The sequence below is a fragment of the Teleopsis dalmanni genome, chromosome 2 (genome assembly GCF_002237135.1).
Source record: "Teleopsis dalmanni isolate 2A chromosome 2, ASM223713v2, whole genome shotgun sequence".
Taxonomy (NCBI): Eukaryota; Metazoa; Arthropoda; class Insecta; order Diptera; family Diopsidae; genus Teleopsis; species Teleopsis dalmanni.
Genome location: NC_051847.1, coordinates 10,332,593 through 10,352,952, shown reverse-complemented (window position 1 = coordinate 10,352,952; position 20,360 = coordinate 10,332,593). Strand labels below are relative to the sequence as shown.

The following is a 20,360-nucleotide window of genomic DNA, read 5'->3' as shown; positions in this document are numbered from 1 at the left end:
CCGTAATCACGGAAGAGTACAATGCCATTTGGTTTCAATAGTTCCCTCAAGTTCTTCACAACAATTGGAAACTTTTTCGGATTTATTGCTGACAAGACGAACACCATTGTGATAATATCTAGCGAAGATTTTGGTATAGTATCTAATAGTTCTTCAGTGGTTATATCACATTGAAATGCTTTCATACAATTTTCATCGTATAATGAATTCGTGCGTACAAATTCTATTGCACGAGGTGAAAAATCGCAAGCGTAGTAGAAAAATTTATTTGCAAGAGTTTTATCCTCGATTAGAGGATATATAAGATTACCAACCCCACAGCCTACTTCCAACATATATCGTTTTTTTGAATTTGTGGTAGTACCACTGTCAGTGTCGCATAATAATTCCGTAAACTCTCTTGTCGTCCAACGCCGGTCTTTAAAAAATCTAGTTTCATTCCTTTTATAGAAAAGATCCCAATTCCTTTGTGCTTGCAGTTCCAACTCTTTTGCTTTAAAATCAGATACCAATCGTTTATCTTGCTCATGTAAACGTTGCTTTTCCTCATCTGTAAGACACTTCTCATTATTTGTAAATATGTCTTTAATTAGTCCAGTTTCATTATCCTCATTCATATTTTGGAAAGGGCAAAATACGTGTTCGGATATTCCAATTTGTGATGCACTACGAATACCAGGCTACTTTAATATTATTCCTACCTACAAACTTGAAACGATTTTTGTTGAAAAGCAGAATGGCACTGCCAGCATGAAAAATCTATAAGATAAACAATGATTTCATACAATATTTGCGTTTTTTGGTCAATTTTGTATGTAGTAGATGTAGGAACTCAATTATTATTATTGTTAAGGGATGTGACTCTGCGACTGTCGGGTCAATTGTGCTCCTTCTGGGTTTAGAGTAGGTCTCTAAATCCTCTTGTGTTAATATAAAGTAGCATAGAACCTATTTTTTAAAGTTTTATTGCCTCTATCATAAGAATATACATTCCCAGTAGTCTATTCCGTTTGTGTATTAGCGCAGGGCATTTTAACAGCACATTTGTGGTAAACTTCTCATTCTATTCACGGAATCTACAGTTTGCATCCATAAGTATTCCCAGTCTTATTAAACATAACCTACCTTAGACATTTTTTCAGAAAAGCGTTTTTTGTGTTATTTACAGTGATTTGTAAATTGAGTGTTCGCGAAAAAATGAAATTAACGCGAGAAAATTTTCGTGCGATGATTTATTACGACTTTCGACGTGGATTACCAAGACAAGTATGCATCGATTAACTTACTTTCACATTTGGCGATGAAGCTACATCTTTTGCCACTCTGAAACGCTGGCACATTGATTTTAATCGTAAACTGTTATAAAAACTAATTTTAATTTTCAATTTAATTCAATTATGCCGTGTGCCAATAGGCGCAAAATCTTGCATTATTATACAGCAAAATTGTTCCAAACAATATGTCACCGTGTCACCACAATGTGCTTCGAAAGTCTGTACAACTAGATAAATTTTAGACAATCTCTAAAAATGACAATCGAACATTGACAAAATTCGATAATAAAACTTGACAGATCTAGAGTAAATCCAGATTGAATCCAGATTTATCAATCGAAAACGCCATTAGATTATATTGAAAACTTTTGCGTGACCATTACTGCTTACATACGGACTTAACGGTATACTTAGATCTTTAAGTTTTTCACACTATGCTTCTGAAATATTCCATGTGGTTAGCTTATTTGGTTTGCAATTGACAACGATATCCTTATGATCGAACCAAGAGACGAGATTTGTTAAACTTTGCTCTTTCGGTTTAGAGAAAAAGCATAGAAATAAGTAAGCTTAGTTTTTGTATTTAAATATAAATAGTAAATGTTTATCAAGATAAAAATATGTTTTATTTTATTTTATATAGAGTAATTCTAAAATGCATAAGGCAATCAAAATTATTACTGAAAATTGTGCAACCTATTTCTTTTAAATTACGTTTGTTGGAAGTGAAAGTTCAGTCTGGCAGTGCCATAGTATACCTTTAGCTAATTTGACATATAAAGAAATTAGTGATAATTGTAAGTAAGACATACGACTGACTGAGGAGTCAAAAATAACTTTTGCTGTTTTATCATAAAGTATTTTTTGTTAAAAAGACGCTGAAAATTATATTATTTTCCATAAGTTTAACACAGCAAAAATGACTGCTCCACGTCGTTTGCGAAAAGAGCTATCAGATTTGCAGACATCATCATTGAAAACTTTTCGTGACATTGCGACTGAGGATGATAATCTCTTGCGTTGGACCGGTCTTATTGTACCAGATAATCCCCCATACAATAAAGGGGCCTTCCGCATTGAAATAAATTTCCCTGCTGAATATCCGTTCAAACCACCAAAGATCAATTTCAAGACTAAGATATATCATCCCAACATTGATGAGAAAGGTCAAGTGTGTTTGCCAATTATCAGCACTGAGAATTGGAAACCAGCAACAAAGACAGATCAGGTAATACAGGCACTTATATCACTAGTTAACTATCCAGAACCGGAACACCCGTTGCGTGCAGATTTAGCGGAAGAATTTTTAAAGGATCGAAAAAAGTTTATAAAGAATGCTGAGGACTTTACACGTAAAAATAGTGAGAAACGTCCTGCAGATTAGGTATCCCATAACAACCAGCAAACATTTACAAACTATTCGATAGTATGCAAACCACAGACAAAGAGTTAAACAATGAACAGGAGCATTTCAAAATTCATTAATCGTAATATTTTGGTTTTTAGTATCTTACAAACTGGCGGATTAAATTCAAGTAAAACTAATTTAGCATAACAAAATTGTCTAAATTAATTATTAAATTAGAAAATTAAGTTAATTTCTTAATTTACTTTTTCAATTTGTTAGGGTGTTTTGTGTTTTGTTATCCTTTATGCTATTTGCACTATGTTTTAAAATGTCGTCTTATGCTTTAAAATTTCAAAAATAAAATTTTCATAAAAAATACATTGACTAGATAATGACTTCATAATAAAAATATATTTAGAGTTAATAATTTATCCAAACAAAATACTTTTAAATTTTTTAATTAAAATTTGATTGTTATATTCCATTATCCTATTGCCAAATTTATTCCTATGGAGTTCGCTTATATCTGTGAAACACAAAATTTGTTGTTTATTCGCAAGTGAGCCATGTAATGAGGTAATGGCATCTACAGCGGCATCGGTAAATCCATGTTCGTGTTCACATTTAATGTATATGGCATGCGTTGGATCGGTTGTAATTTTTAGCTCTGTGAATACATTTCGGCTTAAGAACCGTAATAACGAAACACTGAAATGCGTTAAAAAAGCCATGTTTTCGAAAGCAACTGCCGTTGGACGTAGTTTGTAGATTGCGTTTACAACAGCAATAAAGAAACTCAACTGCATATCTGCAAAGCTTATAAATCCAGTACTACAGAACGGTATTTCCACATCATTATTGATAATACATTTGGGTGAATTTTGACAGACAATGGGATAAGTAAGTAAATCCTGAAGTTTGTGGTAAAGCAGCAAGACAGGCAATGAAACAAATAAACTGCTTTCCAGTTTTGCAACAGGTTTTCCGATATAAATTTTTAGTCTACAGTCAGATTTCTCTGTAGAACGTCTCAGTTCTTCATACAAAACACCGTTTTTGAATATAAATAACTTTTCAAGTTCGTTTACGGAGCTGCATAGTATATAAATCTGTTGTTCCTTTGGCTTAGTTTTAAGCTGTTCGCGTTCTGAGTACGAACCTTTATAAACGCCTGTTTTATAGCTGATTTCCAAGCTGTTCTCACATTGATGCAAAATTTTCAATTGCGCTGGAATGGACTTTAATTGATAGCGCTTGAAGAACTCTTTACTCACTAAGCGGCGCATTGCATTGCTCCGTCGTACCATATATTTCGATTTTGATTCATACACGTAAATGTTTGACTCAATGGCCTGAATTTGATGGTTCATGAATATTCGTGTGCAGACTTCATGCTGCATTAGAAAATCTTTTGGTAGTTGTTTAAAGCCAAATATAGGCAGCAAATTGTTCTGCTCGTCTAAGTTTTTTTTCATTATTTTCAGAGTGTCTGCTAAATGTTTCGTGTCCTTTTTATAACCCAAACATATTATATAGTTTTCAGAATTCCCCCGCTTTGAGGTAGCTGGTTTGAACACATGCACTTCTTCGAAAACGCAATTTAACAAAAATAATTTGCTGACAGTAATCGCTTCAAAGAGCGTAAATAATTTAAGCACAAATGAGCCGCCATTTCCTAATATCGTTAGAGCTGCAAGCATTTCAGCAAAGTGCAGGATTGATGTGTTGGACTCTTGGCAATCGGGATTCTCTACACAATCAATGCTACCGTCTGCTGTGATGAGATCAGCGTCACCGTCAAAGTATTCCAGGCATCTCTCGTGCATATGTTTAATGTTTTGGTTGCACATTATATTGCCTGTAAAATCTTCATGGAAGAGCCAATGATCAAGAGTTCTTAACATAAAGCGATGGTCACTAATCATTTTACCAAAGGGATTACCTTCATAGTACGGGTTGAGTGTAGTTGATAGCCATTTCCACTCCACCTAAAGTCCAAAACTAAATATAAGTAATGTATGGTTATATTACATTTCAATTATTTACTTGCTCTTTATTGTATGTGGAATATAAATAATGATTTAGTGCTGATATAAAAGCTCCTGGTGCTTCACACAAATGCAATGTATTAAGCTTTGGCTTCTTTACAAGTGGAAATTTGTGCAAGCACTCGTATAACTTACACCAAGCTATTGTTACAAATTCAGCATTGATTTCATTCTTGAGACGCCAAGTTATATCACCGGATGGGTCCATTCGCCTTGTATGTGTGCTCCATTCTTCAATCGCATAATCATTTAATTTACCTTTCACGCTATTAAGTGTCCTCTTAAGCTGCTGCAGCGTTTCTATCTGATAAAATTCCTGAAAGAGTTGTGCTGCTGGAGGTAGTACCCATTTTGAATTAGTTTTAGGTTTAATATAACCAAATTTTTTCTCAAACACTTGATTCACCTCCTCTTCAGTTATGTGGTCCGATGACGACGCCATTGCCGGCTTTGGTGAGTTTATAGATTCCACTTGCGGTAATACTTCGCATTTAGTTGCAGACATTTTTATGTATTCATTGCGTATATGTTAAATAGAATAATATTAACACAATTTAATTATCTAAGTAGAAATTTTTAATTTACTTAATAATTTTACTGCGCTTTAAACTTTTTAGCCACTCACAAACAAAAACAATAAATACGTGCACAGGGTGGCTCTAGCGCGTTGCATTTTAACAATACCGTAAAATTTTTTATCGTAAATCGTATTATCTCTGGAAAAATTACACTGCAAGCCAGAAGTTTACGGCGAAGTAATGAACAAAAGTAATGTTTCTTGCAAAGAAACAGCAAATGAATGATAACAAGCAAAATAAAAATATTACGAACAAAATCGAAAGGTAACACATGTGATAAAAATTATTTAACTAAATATGTACATACTTTTAAAGCACAAAATAATTTGGAAGCAAGATGTGAATTTAGGACGAGAGGTCATTAATGTTTATAACAGAAACAGTTATTTGTTTTAAGCTTGTTTATATTAACCCTATGAAAATATTTAGTTTTTCGTTAAAAGAATAACAACACGTTAAGATACAACAAGGCTATGTTACGTCTTATATCTTTATTTGTACAGAAAGTTCTGATGTTATATTCTGAAATACCATTTATTTTAAATTATATCTAAGAACTGAGCTCATTTTTGATAACAAAAATGAATTAGATGTCAGCTGAGTTTTAGCTGACAGAAGAAATATTATTCTTATATAGAAATGTATATTTTTTTATTTTGGGGCGAGAAACTACTTTCACATTTTGGGGAAATAGATAATGTCTGTTAACATAGTTAATATTGATTGTAATTCAGATAGATCGATTTAAGGAAGTGGATACCTAAAGTTCATAGACGTCTACTAATGGGAATTGCCAACCACAAAGCATATAAGCAATATTTTTTTCTTTCTTCTCTGATCCTTAAATTCAATAGTTGTAGTTTAAATTAGCTTCTAATCGGTCGGTATGTATACTTATTAGATAGTATCCTTATTCGTGATAGTATTATATAGATAGTATATATAGATAGTATTATTATTCCTTAACATGTTCCTGATTTTCGTGTTAATATATCTACTTTAATCAAAGCCATAAGGTTAAATGGTGCTGAGTTTGATAAGTCGGATGTTTAGAAGAAGTGAACTCAGATGTATGCATAATATTTACCACGTAAAGATTTGTTATGAAATCCGGATTGGAAAAAGCTATTGAAATAAATACAATAGTTTTATCTTAATCGATAATAAAGGTTAGCAAGATTCAAAACAACATCTGTAAGTTTCTGAATTAAGCTAAATAAAGAAATCTTTAACTATGCATAAAACGTATAAAATTAGGTCGATTAGAAAAATGGTTTATACTTTTGAGATATTCTTACTACTTTGTTATAATGTGTTTGAATAGCTAACAATCAAGAAAAAATCAAGAGATATTTTGTTGCTTTAAGCTACTATCTTTCGAATATAGTACATATTGTTTAGCTTTTATTTTTTCAATTATTTTTTTTTTAATAAAAAAACGTCTGCCTTGTTTCATGCGTTTGTGTTGGCATTCTTTATCATAATGTTCGCCAGAAATATACTGCTTCAGTTTCTCTATATATCGCAATGCTAATTACTTTCATATACCGTACTGTACCGCAGCAGTAGAACTCCACTAATCCGATTCCACTAAAATTGCGATTAATCCGGATTGTTGAGGTATTCGGATTACTTGAGTCATAATAAAGATTCTGGAAAATTCTTATGTATGTTTATATGTTTATTTTAATAACAGAAACTAAATAAAAATCCACTGCCCATTAAATTAATTATAAATTACACACATACCAGCATGTAGACATACATGTTGATAACCTATACATTTTTTGAAAGAGCAGCTCAGCCTGATTAAGATAATGTAATAACCTGCAGATAAGCTAAACAATTCATGCCGAATTGATCAAAAGCCAGAACTAAGCAGCTTCTAATGCTGAACAGATATGGCATCCGCCTTGTCACAGGGTTTCTCACTGAACATTGCGGAGTAAATAAGGTATTAAAAGAGACGATAGCTGCAGATTTTGTTGCGAAGAAGAGGAAACAGCGGAACACATTCTGTGCCACTGTGATAGTCTCGCTAGACTCAGACTTCGGTACTTATCAACTTCATATCCACTTATAACGGAATTACGCAACATCTTTCCAAAGGAAATAATGGGGTTCTTAACTGCTACTCGTCTATGGAATTACAGTGGGTGTGTCACAATAACACTTAAGGGATGCAGTGACGTAGTAAGAAGTTCCCAACCCGTTTAAAATCTATCTATCTAACCTATAAATGTAATTTATTTTACTTGACTGTCGCGCAGATATGTTCATAGCATGTCATCCAGCTTAGAGAGTTAGTATTCGATCTGGATTACAAGGCACAAAGTGCATATTTTGTATTTTCTAATTTTGTCCGGATTACATGGAAATGTGAATTTCTAGAGATTCGGGCTAGCGGAGATCTTCTGTACTTTTAAACAGTTCTTCTTTTTTAATTGTTATAAAATATATTTATTACAATATTATTTATTGTAATAATTATTGTAATTATTAATAAAAATATTATTTATTACAAATTGTTTTATAATTTGAATATAAAAGTAAAATTTATTAACCCTTTTAAGCCCAATATTGTCTGTATGGAAAACAATTAAAAAAAGACTCAAGATTATTTTTTGTTATTTTTTGCTTTTGTCTTTTGTACTAATGAAATTAAGGACAAAGCAATAATATCAGAAATAGTTTATATATATATTAAGAAGTAAAGTGTGTGATCTTAAACATTTTTGTGTCCTCTCATTTTGATTTGACGTTAAATAGTTAAGTTTAAATTATGTTCAATGTTCTTAAAATTCAATTATGCAGCTTTTATGCAGCATTTTAAAGCTTGAAATTATAAAATTTATTCGCATTGCAAAACAAAAAAGTCAAAAAATAATATTTTTTTCAATGTTTTTTTTTTTCAACTGTTAAACCAAATTATTTTTTTCTTCTTACGATAAAAGTGCTTTATGGAACACTTTAGCTCACACCACGTTTACCAAATACTGAGGACGACCTTCAGTAAAGAGACAATCAATGATCGAAAATAATTACAACGAAAATCGATTTTGCCCTCGGTTTGATTGCACAAAATGAATTAAGGTCCCAACCGAAACATTTGAAAAGTAAAAAAAATGAAAAAAAACGTATATGAAACGGAATGGGCGAAATATAGAAAAATTTATTACAGACAAAAAAGTTTTCAATTTTTTTCAAATTTATAATTAAGTCAAAAAAAGAATGAATAAAAAGGAACATAAAAAATACCTCAAGTGAAATTAAAACGAAAACTGTTGTTAGTGGTAATTTTAGGGAATTGGTAAGGATAATAGTGACAAAATAAAATGAAAACAAACAAAAAAAAAACAAATCATCAGTTAATATAAGAAAGCAGATTGCGTATCTTGTAGTGACAATAGTAAAAAAGGAAAAAGGAAAAAAAGTACAATTGAACTAAAAATTATATTAATTGTTTTATTTTTAATTTTAAATAATTTGAGATTTTATACATTAGTTTTATTTACTCATCAATGGGGATGGGTTCTTAGGATAGCGAAAATATCTGCCTGAAATATTGAAGTAAAGTTGCAAGAACCTTGGTTCACGAAGTAGACTTTGACTCCTGTGCCTCTATTCCTATTTGATCCATTAGTTTAAATCTCTATCTTTTCTTGTATTCTTTTTCTTGTGAAGCATCAGCCTTGCTTTACAATCCTCTCTTGAGGGAAATCTGTTGACAAAGTTGTTATCAAAGTATAAGCGAGGAAATAATTATAATATTTCTTAGAGATTGTAATGGAATTGGAGTGATTCCATCTGAACTTGGACTTTTATATAGAGAAAAAGAGTCAATTGTCCACTTGATCCGCTTCGTAGATACCATTGACTTTTTAGCGCGTCCGAGTTGGTAGAGCGAATAGGCGGTACCTTTGGAGGATCCTCGGGACAACTGAAAAAGTGGGTATCTATTAGTTGCGAAATGAACTCAGTTAAGGACTTAACTGGACTTCTAACTGCTATATACTAGTATAATAAGAGTATTATATTGTATTTATATTATTATTAGTATTATTATAGTATTAATAAATTTATAATACATACGAGTATTTTAAGAAAGTACTAAATATGTAATTAAATATGTCAAAAAAAGTGCTAAAAGAATGGCGGTTTCAACAATAGGCCACAGATATTTTTAAAGATAACTTGTTACGGTTTTAGTTAGTAGGTCTTTTGAGATTTACAATAAATTGATATGAACTCTTAGTCCGGTCACGCTACGTTCAAGATGAAATCTGCATCATGATAAATGTCACGTTAATATAAATTTGGTATAATTATTATATATTTAATGGTAAAATTTGTACACATATTATTATGTATCTAGAATAAAATTAATACACTTCAATATATGCATGTAAAAAAAAATTAATATAAAAAATTGTGTTAAATTTCCCTTCAAACCTTTATTGTCAAAAAAATTCGCAATCATTTTGGTTATATGAATAAAAGTTGTTGAAATATTCCGAAAGTGATTTGTTTGCATTTCATTTTATCGTTTCTGGCGTCTAAGGATAACTTTCACGCTTTTGTTTCACGAAACTTTTCTCATTAAAGTTAACAAAAGAGTTTGTTCATATTTATTCTTTATTTGTTATCTTATCTGCGTGTAAAACTAATTTGTATTATCGACAACGCCCAGTCCTCCCAGGACATGTGTATTCTATTATTATTGCATGTGAGCAAATGTTAGTGTATAAATGTTTATTGTTTAATAAATGTTTCAAAAGAGGATAGGAAAGTTATTTGCTAAATTATTAAGAATTATCATCAATTTGCTTGATGTCTTTGCTTGATGTTTGATAAAAGTTGTATTCTCTCTCTCTTGCCATGTCATTAACTTTTGCAGATAATTAATTATAGATCTGTACGTATCACTAATAATATATATGTATTCATTAGTTATGTTTTTTAATACCATTAAGCCATTTTTTTAAAAATAATAAAAAATCAGTTAAAGTAAACTTAACCACAACAACTTATAGATTTTTAAATCTTACATATTTTTTATCAATATTTGTCTTGGCAAAATATATAAATGTAGTACATAAGTGTTGATTCTTAAATGGAGATAGTCCTCTTCTTTGATAACAGCATAAAGTTATGTTCACAACTGATATCGTTGCTAATTGTTTTTGCATATGTGATGGATCAGAGATATGTTTACAATTGTGTTAAGGAACTCTGAAAATTTTATTTCTCTGTTTGTTAAGCATTGCCGTAGTGTAAACATTTGAATTTATTTTGACATATGATGCTGTTTAGTTCATCACATATGCATTTTAAAAATATTTGTTGTCGTAGTAAATGAATTGTAATAAACAAGTGCTTAGTCCTGCTTATCTAAAAAATTATTAACTTAAAACAAACATTTTTTTACTAGTGTCAATTAATATTTTTTTTATTAATTTTTACATTACACTTAGAAGTAACATTTAAAATTTCTTAATGTTAATAACAAAAAATTAGCTCACATTTAAATTATACATTTATATCCAGCCATTTTTTATTTTATTTTATATAATTTATAAGAACGGTTTTTGTGAATAAATATCATGTACTGTTATTGTATTAAAAAAATTCAAAATTAATATGAAAATTTATGAATTTAATATAATATCAGCTAAAAATAAAGCTAAATATTATAGATTATTTATAGAAAATAACTTCTAGTTTAAAATTCTCTTTTTAAATATTATTTTTTTTTGTAAAACAAACATATACTCACAGAGCTTTATAACCTAACCTCAAATAAATTTGAGAAGGATCGAAATCTCACTAACTGTATTTCTATCCAAACATAAATTGAGATCGTTTTTGATGTTTTAGGTGTCAAGTTTTTATTTATTTGTTTTTATCAACTCATTAACTTTTTCTTTTGCAATTGTATAAATATCGTATATAAAGCTTTTGCAGGTAGATTTATAAACAATAAGAATGGAAATGTGTTTATGTGAACAATTTATTTTGTAAAAATATTACAAATAATTTTGAAGCAAAAATGCTAACATTTTTAAAAAATTGATTGTCTTTTCGAAAAACTTTTAAAATTTAAATATAAAAGAATAAAAAATATTTGTGTAAGATTTAACTTTTTTAACAATTTTTTTTATATTGTGATGCGTAGTCGATTTTGTTAAGTTGGCACCAACGGCTTAACTCGAAGCTTAAAAAAAATTATATATAAACGTGGTTTTATTAGTGAAATTATAAATTAAATTTTAGCAAAAATAATGATTAAATACAAAAACTTAAGGAGTTTCAAGAAATATGTAGCAAGAAATTAAATATTTTAATATCATTAATTAAAAAAAAATTATACATAATTGTAATTTTATTAAAGAAATGAAATAATTTCAAACAAATATATGGATTAAATAAAAAACCTTAGTGAGTTATAAAACATATGTGGCACAATATTGAACATTTTAATATAATTAAATAAATAAAAAGATATGGAATCATAGTTTTATTAAAGAAATAAAATAAATTCAAACAAATACTTTGAATAAATACAAAAACTTAATGGAGGAAAAAGTTAATTATTTTAATATCATTAATTTGTACTGAAATTTCAATACAATCCAATTTATCTTTCGGTGTAGCATAAGGTTTTATGGGTCAAAAAATTATTGTGTTTTATTCTATTTCTAATAGAATTATAAAATATATCCATAGTTTACTAATTTCCGCAAATTGGGTCAGTATAAAACAAATTATCAAGGAGAAGGAAAATCGTATGCGGCTGGAGTACTGAGAAGACTTGCCAGGACTTAGACAAAGCAAATCACTGATAAAACCGTACTTCTACAAAAACATTCTTAAACTCTCAAAATATAATTTAAGGTTGATAACGGGTTTCATTACAGGTCATTATCGTCTGAAATATCACTTTCATAAACTACGAATATCTGCTAATTCGGAATGCAGATTATGTCTCGAATATGAGGAGACTACTATGGATATTCTTAGCGGCTGTCTAGTTTTAATAACGCACAGAAGAAACTTGTTTCATATTGAATTTCTGTCACAAGAACAGGTAAAGAGCTTTTCTCTAGATTTAGTTGTAGACTTTGTTTACAAAGCTTTAAAGGGCTTTGTGTAAGTAAAAGTGAAATTTGTATAATACGACTCTTCTGGTCAAAACTTTTTAATAAATAAATAATAACTTATAATAATAATATTATTTGTTAATACCGATTGATTTATTAAAAAGCATTAATTGTATGGAAGTTATTTAGTGCATACATATACATACAATATATTTAATTAAATATATTAAATATAAAATAAAAATTGTTTAGTGATGGTCACCCTAAACAGCAATCTTTACACAAATCTGTTCACTTAGAAGTTTGTATTTACCGTAATTTAGTGAGTATTAGCCAGGTATCTTTATAAATTTATTTTAATATTAATTATTTTCAACCAAGATTCAAAACCAATTTCTTATAATAGTAGTCATTTAATCCTTCCAGAATTTAAAGAAATAAATATAATAATTTCATGCAACGAAAATTCTCCATTAGTGCCGATCTGTGCGTAATTTATTTTCAACCCGTCGAAACACCGATGTGCTTTGGAAACACCGAAATTATATAGAATTAAAAGCAAGAGTTATAACATAATTATATATAGTAAGTAGTAGTACCTTGTATATTCGTATATTATATTTCTTATAATATACTTGCAGTAAAGGTAAAAGGAAGATTACTTTTGCAATAAAAAATACTGTGTATATATGCCATTTATATTGTGTATGAATGCAAAGTCAATGGATATATATATATATCAATTATAGATATACATATCATCAAGTCACAATAACTGCAATGGATACTTGCTAATGTGCTATATATTTTTAGCATTGTTAGTAAGAAATAAATAACGTTTTATATTATTATTGTTATTAAAATTATTATTATTTCTGCATTTACCTTGAGATTTAACAAGCATAGAATTAAGCATAGTTCAGCTTTTAACCCCTTATTATCTTCATGATTTAAATATATGTTTATATGTTAATAATTTCTTTAAATACTTTTAAACTGTTTCTGTTTTTAATTATATTGACTACAACTACACTAAACATTTAAAATTATTTATTTTTGCATAAATGTATTTTTTTTTGTACAACAAGTTTTGTTATATATATTAGCCCATCTAAAGTTTTCATATTTTATGATTAAACGGTGGATACTCTAATTTTTTTACAACAATCATGTAAACTATGTCATATTTTAATTTTTATTTAATTTTAATTTTTTTTTTTTCAATTATGATTAAATATCTAAGTGCTAAAAGGTTTCAGGTTCACCTTAAATTAGAATGTATTGCTTACCGGGGGTTTAAAAATGCATAACACAAATTTTCCCACCCAAATATAAAGTTGATACTCATCATAAAACTTACTTAAAATATTATAGACACCATATACAAACATTTATATGAAAAATAAAACAGAATTTATCTGCGAGTAAATTTTAAAAACATTTAAAAAAGAACTTATGTCGTAAAGCTTAAAACTTAATCTAGATTCCTTAACTAGACCGAACTTTGTTCAGTTTTTACAAGCAAATTATTTGCCTGTAGTTACAACACACTCAGCTGAATACAATTTATTTATTGCTCCTGTCTAGCGGTAGCCTCCTCCTCCTCCTGCAGCGAAATGATCTTTGCGTGCGAAATATAGTAAAAGTATATAAATGAATTATTAAAGGGATTCGTAATTGTGAAATTAGCAGGCTGTTTCAGTATATTATTTTAAATATACTTTGTAATTTGTTAATTTTTATATATACTTCAAGAATTTAAATTCATTTATTTTACTTCTATAAAGCATACTGAAACATCCTTTAACAAAATATGTTTTGGAACATTCAAAAGCAAAGGCAAACGTGTTATTTTGTCTTAATCACCTTCTAAATTATTTTGAAATTATTTGCAAATTACTTTAAAATGAAGTACTTTACTATCATTATTGTGTTTAAATATTAATTTAAAAGTTAATATACTATTAAATAAATATTCTTATTCATTAATTCATTCATTAATTAATAAATTATAAAAATTTTTATAATTGTTTACGACTAAAAGTTGACAGATTTCCGTTCCTTTTTTTTTACATTGATATTAATATTCGAACAGGTCAATATATTCCATTATTTTCAGCACGCGATATTCAATTGTTTGAAAAGCATTTTACAATTAAAATAGCATCTTTATAATGGAAGTTGGCAACACTAGTTTTATCACTACTTTAGTTTTACTAAAAGTTCGTTTGCTACTACGTTTAAGCTAAGTCTAATCATATTGAAATTATATATTTGGTAACTGAACTTTAAAGTAGTTTAGAACTAATTACATTTGGTTTGTACAAAGAATCTATTTAGTGAACACGTTAAGTGTTGGTACAAATTCTAATAGCAGAATCTTGTTTGAAGTTTGATAAAAATGCAAGTATTGATAAATTGCTATCAGTTCATCAGTAAAGGTTTTTTTATGGAACTATCGAATGTATGTAAGTGAATACTACAATCATTAGCGTAAATTGAATTAAGTTCAATTTGTATTAATATTTATACAAAAATATTTTTAATGACGGCCATGTTTTCAAAATATTTTTATTAATTAGTATTAAAAATTTCATTGATTCTTGTTTTATATATAATTTTAGTTTTAAAATAGTTTGCAAATATTTTCAAAGCAATAAATCTACTTAATATATCACATTAACAATAAAAGCGCATCTAATTAACTATGCAAATAATTGTTTACGGTGTATTATTGTTTGATTTTTTAAAGTGTTTCTAGTGTATTTTATTAAAATATTTAAAAGTGGTTTTATTTGCTACTTACATGAAAACGTTTGCCGCTGTTAATTTTACTTTTCCTTCCATTTATATATATATATATATATTTATTTATATAAATATATATTTATTATTTTGTTATTTTTAGTTTTAGAAAACATTCAATGTTTTAAAATTTATTTGTTTGGCATTTAATTTATTTTCTTTCAAGTGAGAGTTTTGTATATTTGTAATTAATAGAAACTCTTTATGAAAGTTTAATTAAATTCAGCAACACTGAGGTATTTCATAAATTTTTTCGTAATGAAATTGTAAAATTTTGAGAACCAAAAATTTTTAGTTACGAAAGAGCAAATAATTTTGCCTAATTTTGTATAGAAATTTAAAAGAAATCATCGAGCTCGTCTAAAAGTAAAAAGTTGAATTTGAAATATTCTATTTCATTTAAATTGTAAATATTTTTCCTTAATAAATTGTGAAGTGATTAGATTGCAGATCAGTGCAAAGGTTGTGGCACAACATTAATATTTTAAAAATTTCTTCACTTAAAAACTATAAATATTTTAAAATACTTTTATTTATTATGATTAAAATTTTATTTGTTTTTTTTATGTGCTTTAGTTTAGATCGGTTTTGTTTTGTTGGGGGTCTGAGTCGCTATTGGTTTTAGATAATAGGTTGTTGCAAAGAACTGCGGGAGCTGGTTTTTGAGTGCGCTGGTGAATTAATTGTTGTTGTTGTTGGTTAGGTTGTTTGGTTTGTTTGTTAATCGGTGAATGTTTTAGATCAAAATTTTTATTTATGTTGGTCACACAGGAATATTTTTATAATTATTTTTGTAATATTTTCAGGTGTTGGGAAAACAGGAAAAAAGGAAATTAATTTTATTAAATTAATGCTAAACAAAAGGAATTAAATATTAATTTAATTTATTTAAAATGATTGTTGTTGATATGAGATAATGAGATTTAACACTCAGAGTATAAAAAAAATGAATTTGATAGAAATTCGTAGAAAATTTACACATAACTTTTAATGAAATAACTTTTATTTAGAGATTTTAAGATTTATAATGGAATCGTCAAACGTGCTGAATTTTACTTACCGAATATAATGCTTTCATTTTTGGTAATAATAATTTTTTACTTTATGCATAGTTAAATAAAGATTTAGTTTCATAAATTATTAAAAATCTTATAAAATTAGTTAAATTATTAATAAATATATATAATAAAATTAAGGTTTGAAAGAAAATTATACTAAATAACATTATTTCAAAAATAAATAGAAGAAAAAATATTTTTTAGCGACAATTATTTAAAATTTAACTAATGAATCTAATTAAATAATGTAAAAAAACAAAAATAAATATACGATTGTGCATAAGTTCAATAAAGATTTAATTCACCAAATTATTATAAATTAAAAAAAAATTATTAGATTTTTATATAAAATAAATTAAATTTTAGTTTAAAAACAAAATAACATCATTGAAAAAAAGGTTTTATATTTTTCTAAGGAGTTTTTTAAAATAAATTGATGTATAACATTAAAAAATATTGACAAAAGTTTTTAGAACCTCAAAAAATATTTTCAAATAAAAATTTAAAAGTAAGTCTAATGACTGTAGTAAGAAATAGCGGACAGTTTACTTTAAAAAAGTTATCAATTGGTGAATATATACTAAAAATATATTTTTATATTTAAAAAAGTATGATAACAAATTATAAAATATATATTAATTCGTATTGCATTTCTTATTGACACCTATTCTTTTGCTTTATTTGAAATATAAAAAACTAATTCTAACATTGTAAATGTTTATGGAGAGGTTTCCTAAAGAGTTTTTAAACTCTAACTGCACTGTTGTATGCTTGTACTATATTTTACTCCACTATATTCTATTTATGATGAAATTTTATTTAAGAAGATTTAATTCATACTCTTAAAACTTACGTTTTCACTCACACACATACACCACTTGAGGTATAATTATATATATTATAATATATATATTATATATATTATAATATATATATTATATATATTATTATATATATTAGAATTATATATATATATCTTCCCACGATCTGTGTTGAAACAATAAATAAATATAGTTTCTATTACTTATTAAAAATGTTTTTAAAAAGGTTAATTTTTTAAAAACTTGTTTATATATATATATAATATATTATATATTATTTTCAAATATTTATATTTAATTGGCTTAAAGCTTTACGTTTACGTTGCTAATTTGAAAATTTGTATAAATTATTGTATTTTCATATATCATATTATTTTAAAATATTTTTATCTAATTGCTTCAAAGTTGTATTTATTGTTGTTATTGCACTTTTGCTCTTGCTTTGGCTGTTCCATATAAAATTTCTTAAGTATCATTGGTATAAATTTCACTATGTGGTTCTGGTGATTTTAACATTTCAATTGAATGTACGAGTTCTGCAATCCTATACTTATTTCTTGGACATAACTGTCTTAAAGATAGCAATTCATTTGAATCTAATTGTTCAATTTCTCAAATTTTCCAAACAAAAATAATAAAAATGATTAATTTTAATTAATTTAAAAATAAACATAGCATAAATAAAATGATATACCATATAATAAATTTGTCTATACTTACCTCTAAAAAAAAACTTCATAAATAATAAGAATAAGTTTTTATTATTAAAAAATTGTTTATAACTATAAAAGAACAAATACTACATAATTTTGTGTTGTTCAATAAATAAAAAAATTACAAAGTTTTTCTCTTAAAAAGATCAACATGCTAACTACAAAATATATATGTATAGTATATCATTTTCTACAAATATTAATTAAAGGAAGCTAAAATATTGTAGTGCTTTACGGTGTTCATATGTGCTGCATTGAAATACAAAGTGATTGTCATAAATAGACTAAAATAGTTTAGGTATTTTATAAAGATATATGTAATGTAAGTAAATTTACTGTTTACTGTTCTGTTGTCGTTCAAAATGCCACAGAAACTAATATATAGAATGTTATGTGATACGATGTGTCGTTAAGTTTAAGTTTTTCAAAAATATTACAATTTTTTTTAAATAACAATAAAACTAAACTCTCATTTAAGCGATAACAACTTAAGTGCAGATAGTTCTGTTAGAAGTAAACCATTAAAGAAATAATTTTAATTTTTTTTGCTATTTACAATAATGTTATATTTTGTGTTTATTTGCCATAATAATTTATTACGAGAAGCGGATGTATGGCAAACAAACAGTTTATCGTAGTTTAAAAACTAAAAGTTTTTAAGAAGTTTTCAAAAGTATTGAGTTTTATTAGCACTCTCAGCGTTTTACTACGTCTGCTGGAATCACCTTTATACGTAGAGGAAGAAAAAGTTTTTAACTTAAAACTCTTACTAAATTTGTAATGAATATTACATTGAGTATTATTTAAATACGAGCTTACAAATTATTTATATGTATTAAAGTGAGTTTCTAAAGGATAGTGCCAGCAGAGAACATGTTTAATTTTATAAGATTTTGTGCAATAGAACATTTAATACATTATAAAATTAAAATATGTTATGCAGTGGTTAAATTTTAATTATAAACTCATTATAGATTGGGTTTAACTAATCTTTGAAATTATAATACATTATAGAGCATAACAAAATTTGATGATTATTTGCTCTGTGTATTGGAAAAACGTAGTAATAAAATTTTTATGACTGCTAAATTTGATTTATAATGAATTATTATTCGTTCACTCTATTCTCGTAATTCTTAAATTACTATTATAAATAGTATTAAAGTAAATAATAAAAATCGCCATTTTTAAATGTGGCATAGTTTATGTTAATGGCAGAATTGATCTCATTGGTTAACACTTGTAAACCTTGCATTGAACCAAAATTGTACACGATATTAAACGAAAAATTTCATAAAATATTTTCCTTTTTTTTTAAAATTTTTTTTTTGTTAAATTTAGAAAAAGTTGCAAATATGAAATGTTTTTTTCATGTTTCTCAAAGTTTATAAAACACGTCACTGTAGAATTTGTTATAAAATATTTCATTGTATTTATGGTATGAAGTTTTTCTCACTTATCGTATACGTTCTTTTCTGAGTGTAGTATCCATTAAAATCTTAGTTACCCATATTTGTATAAAACATAGAATGTATTTAAATTAATTATAAAATACATTTTTATACAATTAGGACAATATTTATTTTGGAATTCGTAACTAACAAGCTATGTACTTTATATACTTTATATCCTTTGTTTACTGTGTCTACTCAGTACTCAGTATTTGCAATGTCAAAGAACAACTTTCCCATAAACTAAAAATACTTTAACAGTTATTAGCACTGCGATAAGGGGCCTTTTCAATTTTAACAATGTAATTCAGTGGTCGTTCACGCTTACTGTAAGCAAGAAATGTGTTTCTTTATCGCCATTTTTTCTTTAATATTTACGAAAGTAAACTTCTACACTGACAACGGCATCAACTCGACAACGTACATATGTGTTCATTGTTCTTTTTACAGCTGGTCCTGCGGGTGCCGGTGGCACTCATTGTGTTTTGCAATTTGAACTATTTTTTGTGTGCGTTTCTCTATTGGCACATTTTGTTTTTGTTTTTATTGCACTTGTATTTGTTGTTGTTGTTGTTGTTGTTGTTGGTGGTGGTGTTGTTGTTGTTGGAGTTAGATTTGTAGCTATTGTGGAATGTTGTTTATGTTTATTGTTCTTTTTGTGCATTTTTATGGCAGCTCCACAAAAAGTGTTTAACTCGCTGTCATCACTGCCGCCAGTGGGCAACTCATTACACACAACACGGTCGGATGTTGGAGTTTGCGATGCAGTTTGTGTGTGTGAGCGTTTAAAAAAACGAGGCATACGAAAATTATTTTGTAAATATTTTGAAAACTGAAAACTATTTGGTGTAGAATTTGTAATTGGTGATGTTATTGTTGGAGTAGTTGGAGTTGTAGTTGTTGTAGTTATTCTAGCTTTACAGCCAGCCTTAGGAGTTGTTGGTTCAGGCAATATACTTCCCCATGTAGCTTGCACCGCATGTGGATGCAAGAGCATATTTGTACGCACTTGCTGCACATTGCGATGATCGTAATTCTCAACTATTATGATGGGCATAGCTAGTGGACGTTTATTAGATTGTTTGTTTGTTGTTGTTTTAGTACAAAAATTTGTATGCATTTCTAAAGAATGACAGCTACGCGCTGGTCTAATTCGCGCCTTCA

General features: G+C 27.6%; 3 protein-coding genes across 3 annotated transcripts; 1 reads left to right on the top strand and 2 right to left on the bottom strand.

Annotated features, from left to right (window-relative positions):
* Nucleotides 1–5: 5 nt before the first annotated feature.
* LOC119679775 (tRNA N(3)-methylcytidine methyltransferase METTL6-like) lies at nucleotides 6–725 on the bottom strand (the record flags this gene model as incomplete). Its single annotated transcript, XM_038092311.1, has 1 exon — nucleotides 6–725. A coding segment is annotated over exon 1 (612 nt), but the record flags the coding sequence as incomplete, so codon positions are not given.
* Nucleotides 726–1,901: 1,176 nt separating this feature from the next.
* LOC119679773 (ubiquitin-conjugating enzyme E2 L3-like) lies at nucleotides 1,902–2,987 on the top strand. The gene is made up of 2 exons (XM_038092310.1): nucleotides 1,902–2,071; nucleotides 2,179–2,987. The coding sequence occupies exon 2, from the start codon at nucleotides 2,194–2,196 to the stop codon at nucleotides 2,656–2,658; it is 465 nt and encodes a 154-aa protein (XP_037948238.1). The 5' UTR covers nucleotides 1,902–2,071; nucleotides 2,179–2,193; the 3' UTR covers nucleotides 2,659–2,987.
* Nucleotides 2,988–3,040: 53 nt separating this feature from the next.
* On the bottom strand, nucleotides 3,041–5,249 carry LOC119679772 (cap-specific mRNA (nucleoside-2'-O-)-methyltransferase 2-like). Its single transcript, XM_038092309.1, has 2 exons — nucleotides 4,669–5,249; nucleotides 3,041–4,610 (listed from the first exon to the last, which is right to left on the bottom strand). Exons 1-2 carry the CDS (start codon nucleotides 5,173–5,175, stop codon nucleotides 3,051–3,053), a joined length of 2,067 nt encoding a protein of 688 aa, XP_037948237.1. The 5' UTR covers nucleotides 5,176–5,249; the 3' UTR covers nucleotides 3,041–3,050.
* Nucleotides 5,250–20,360: the final 15,111 nt, after the last annotated feature.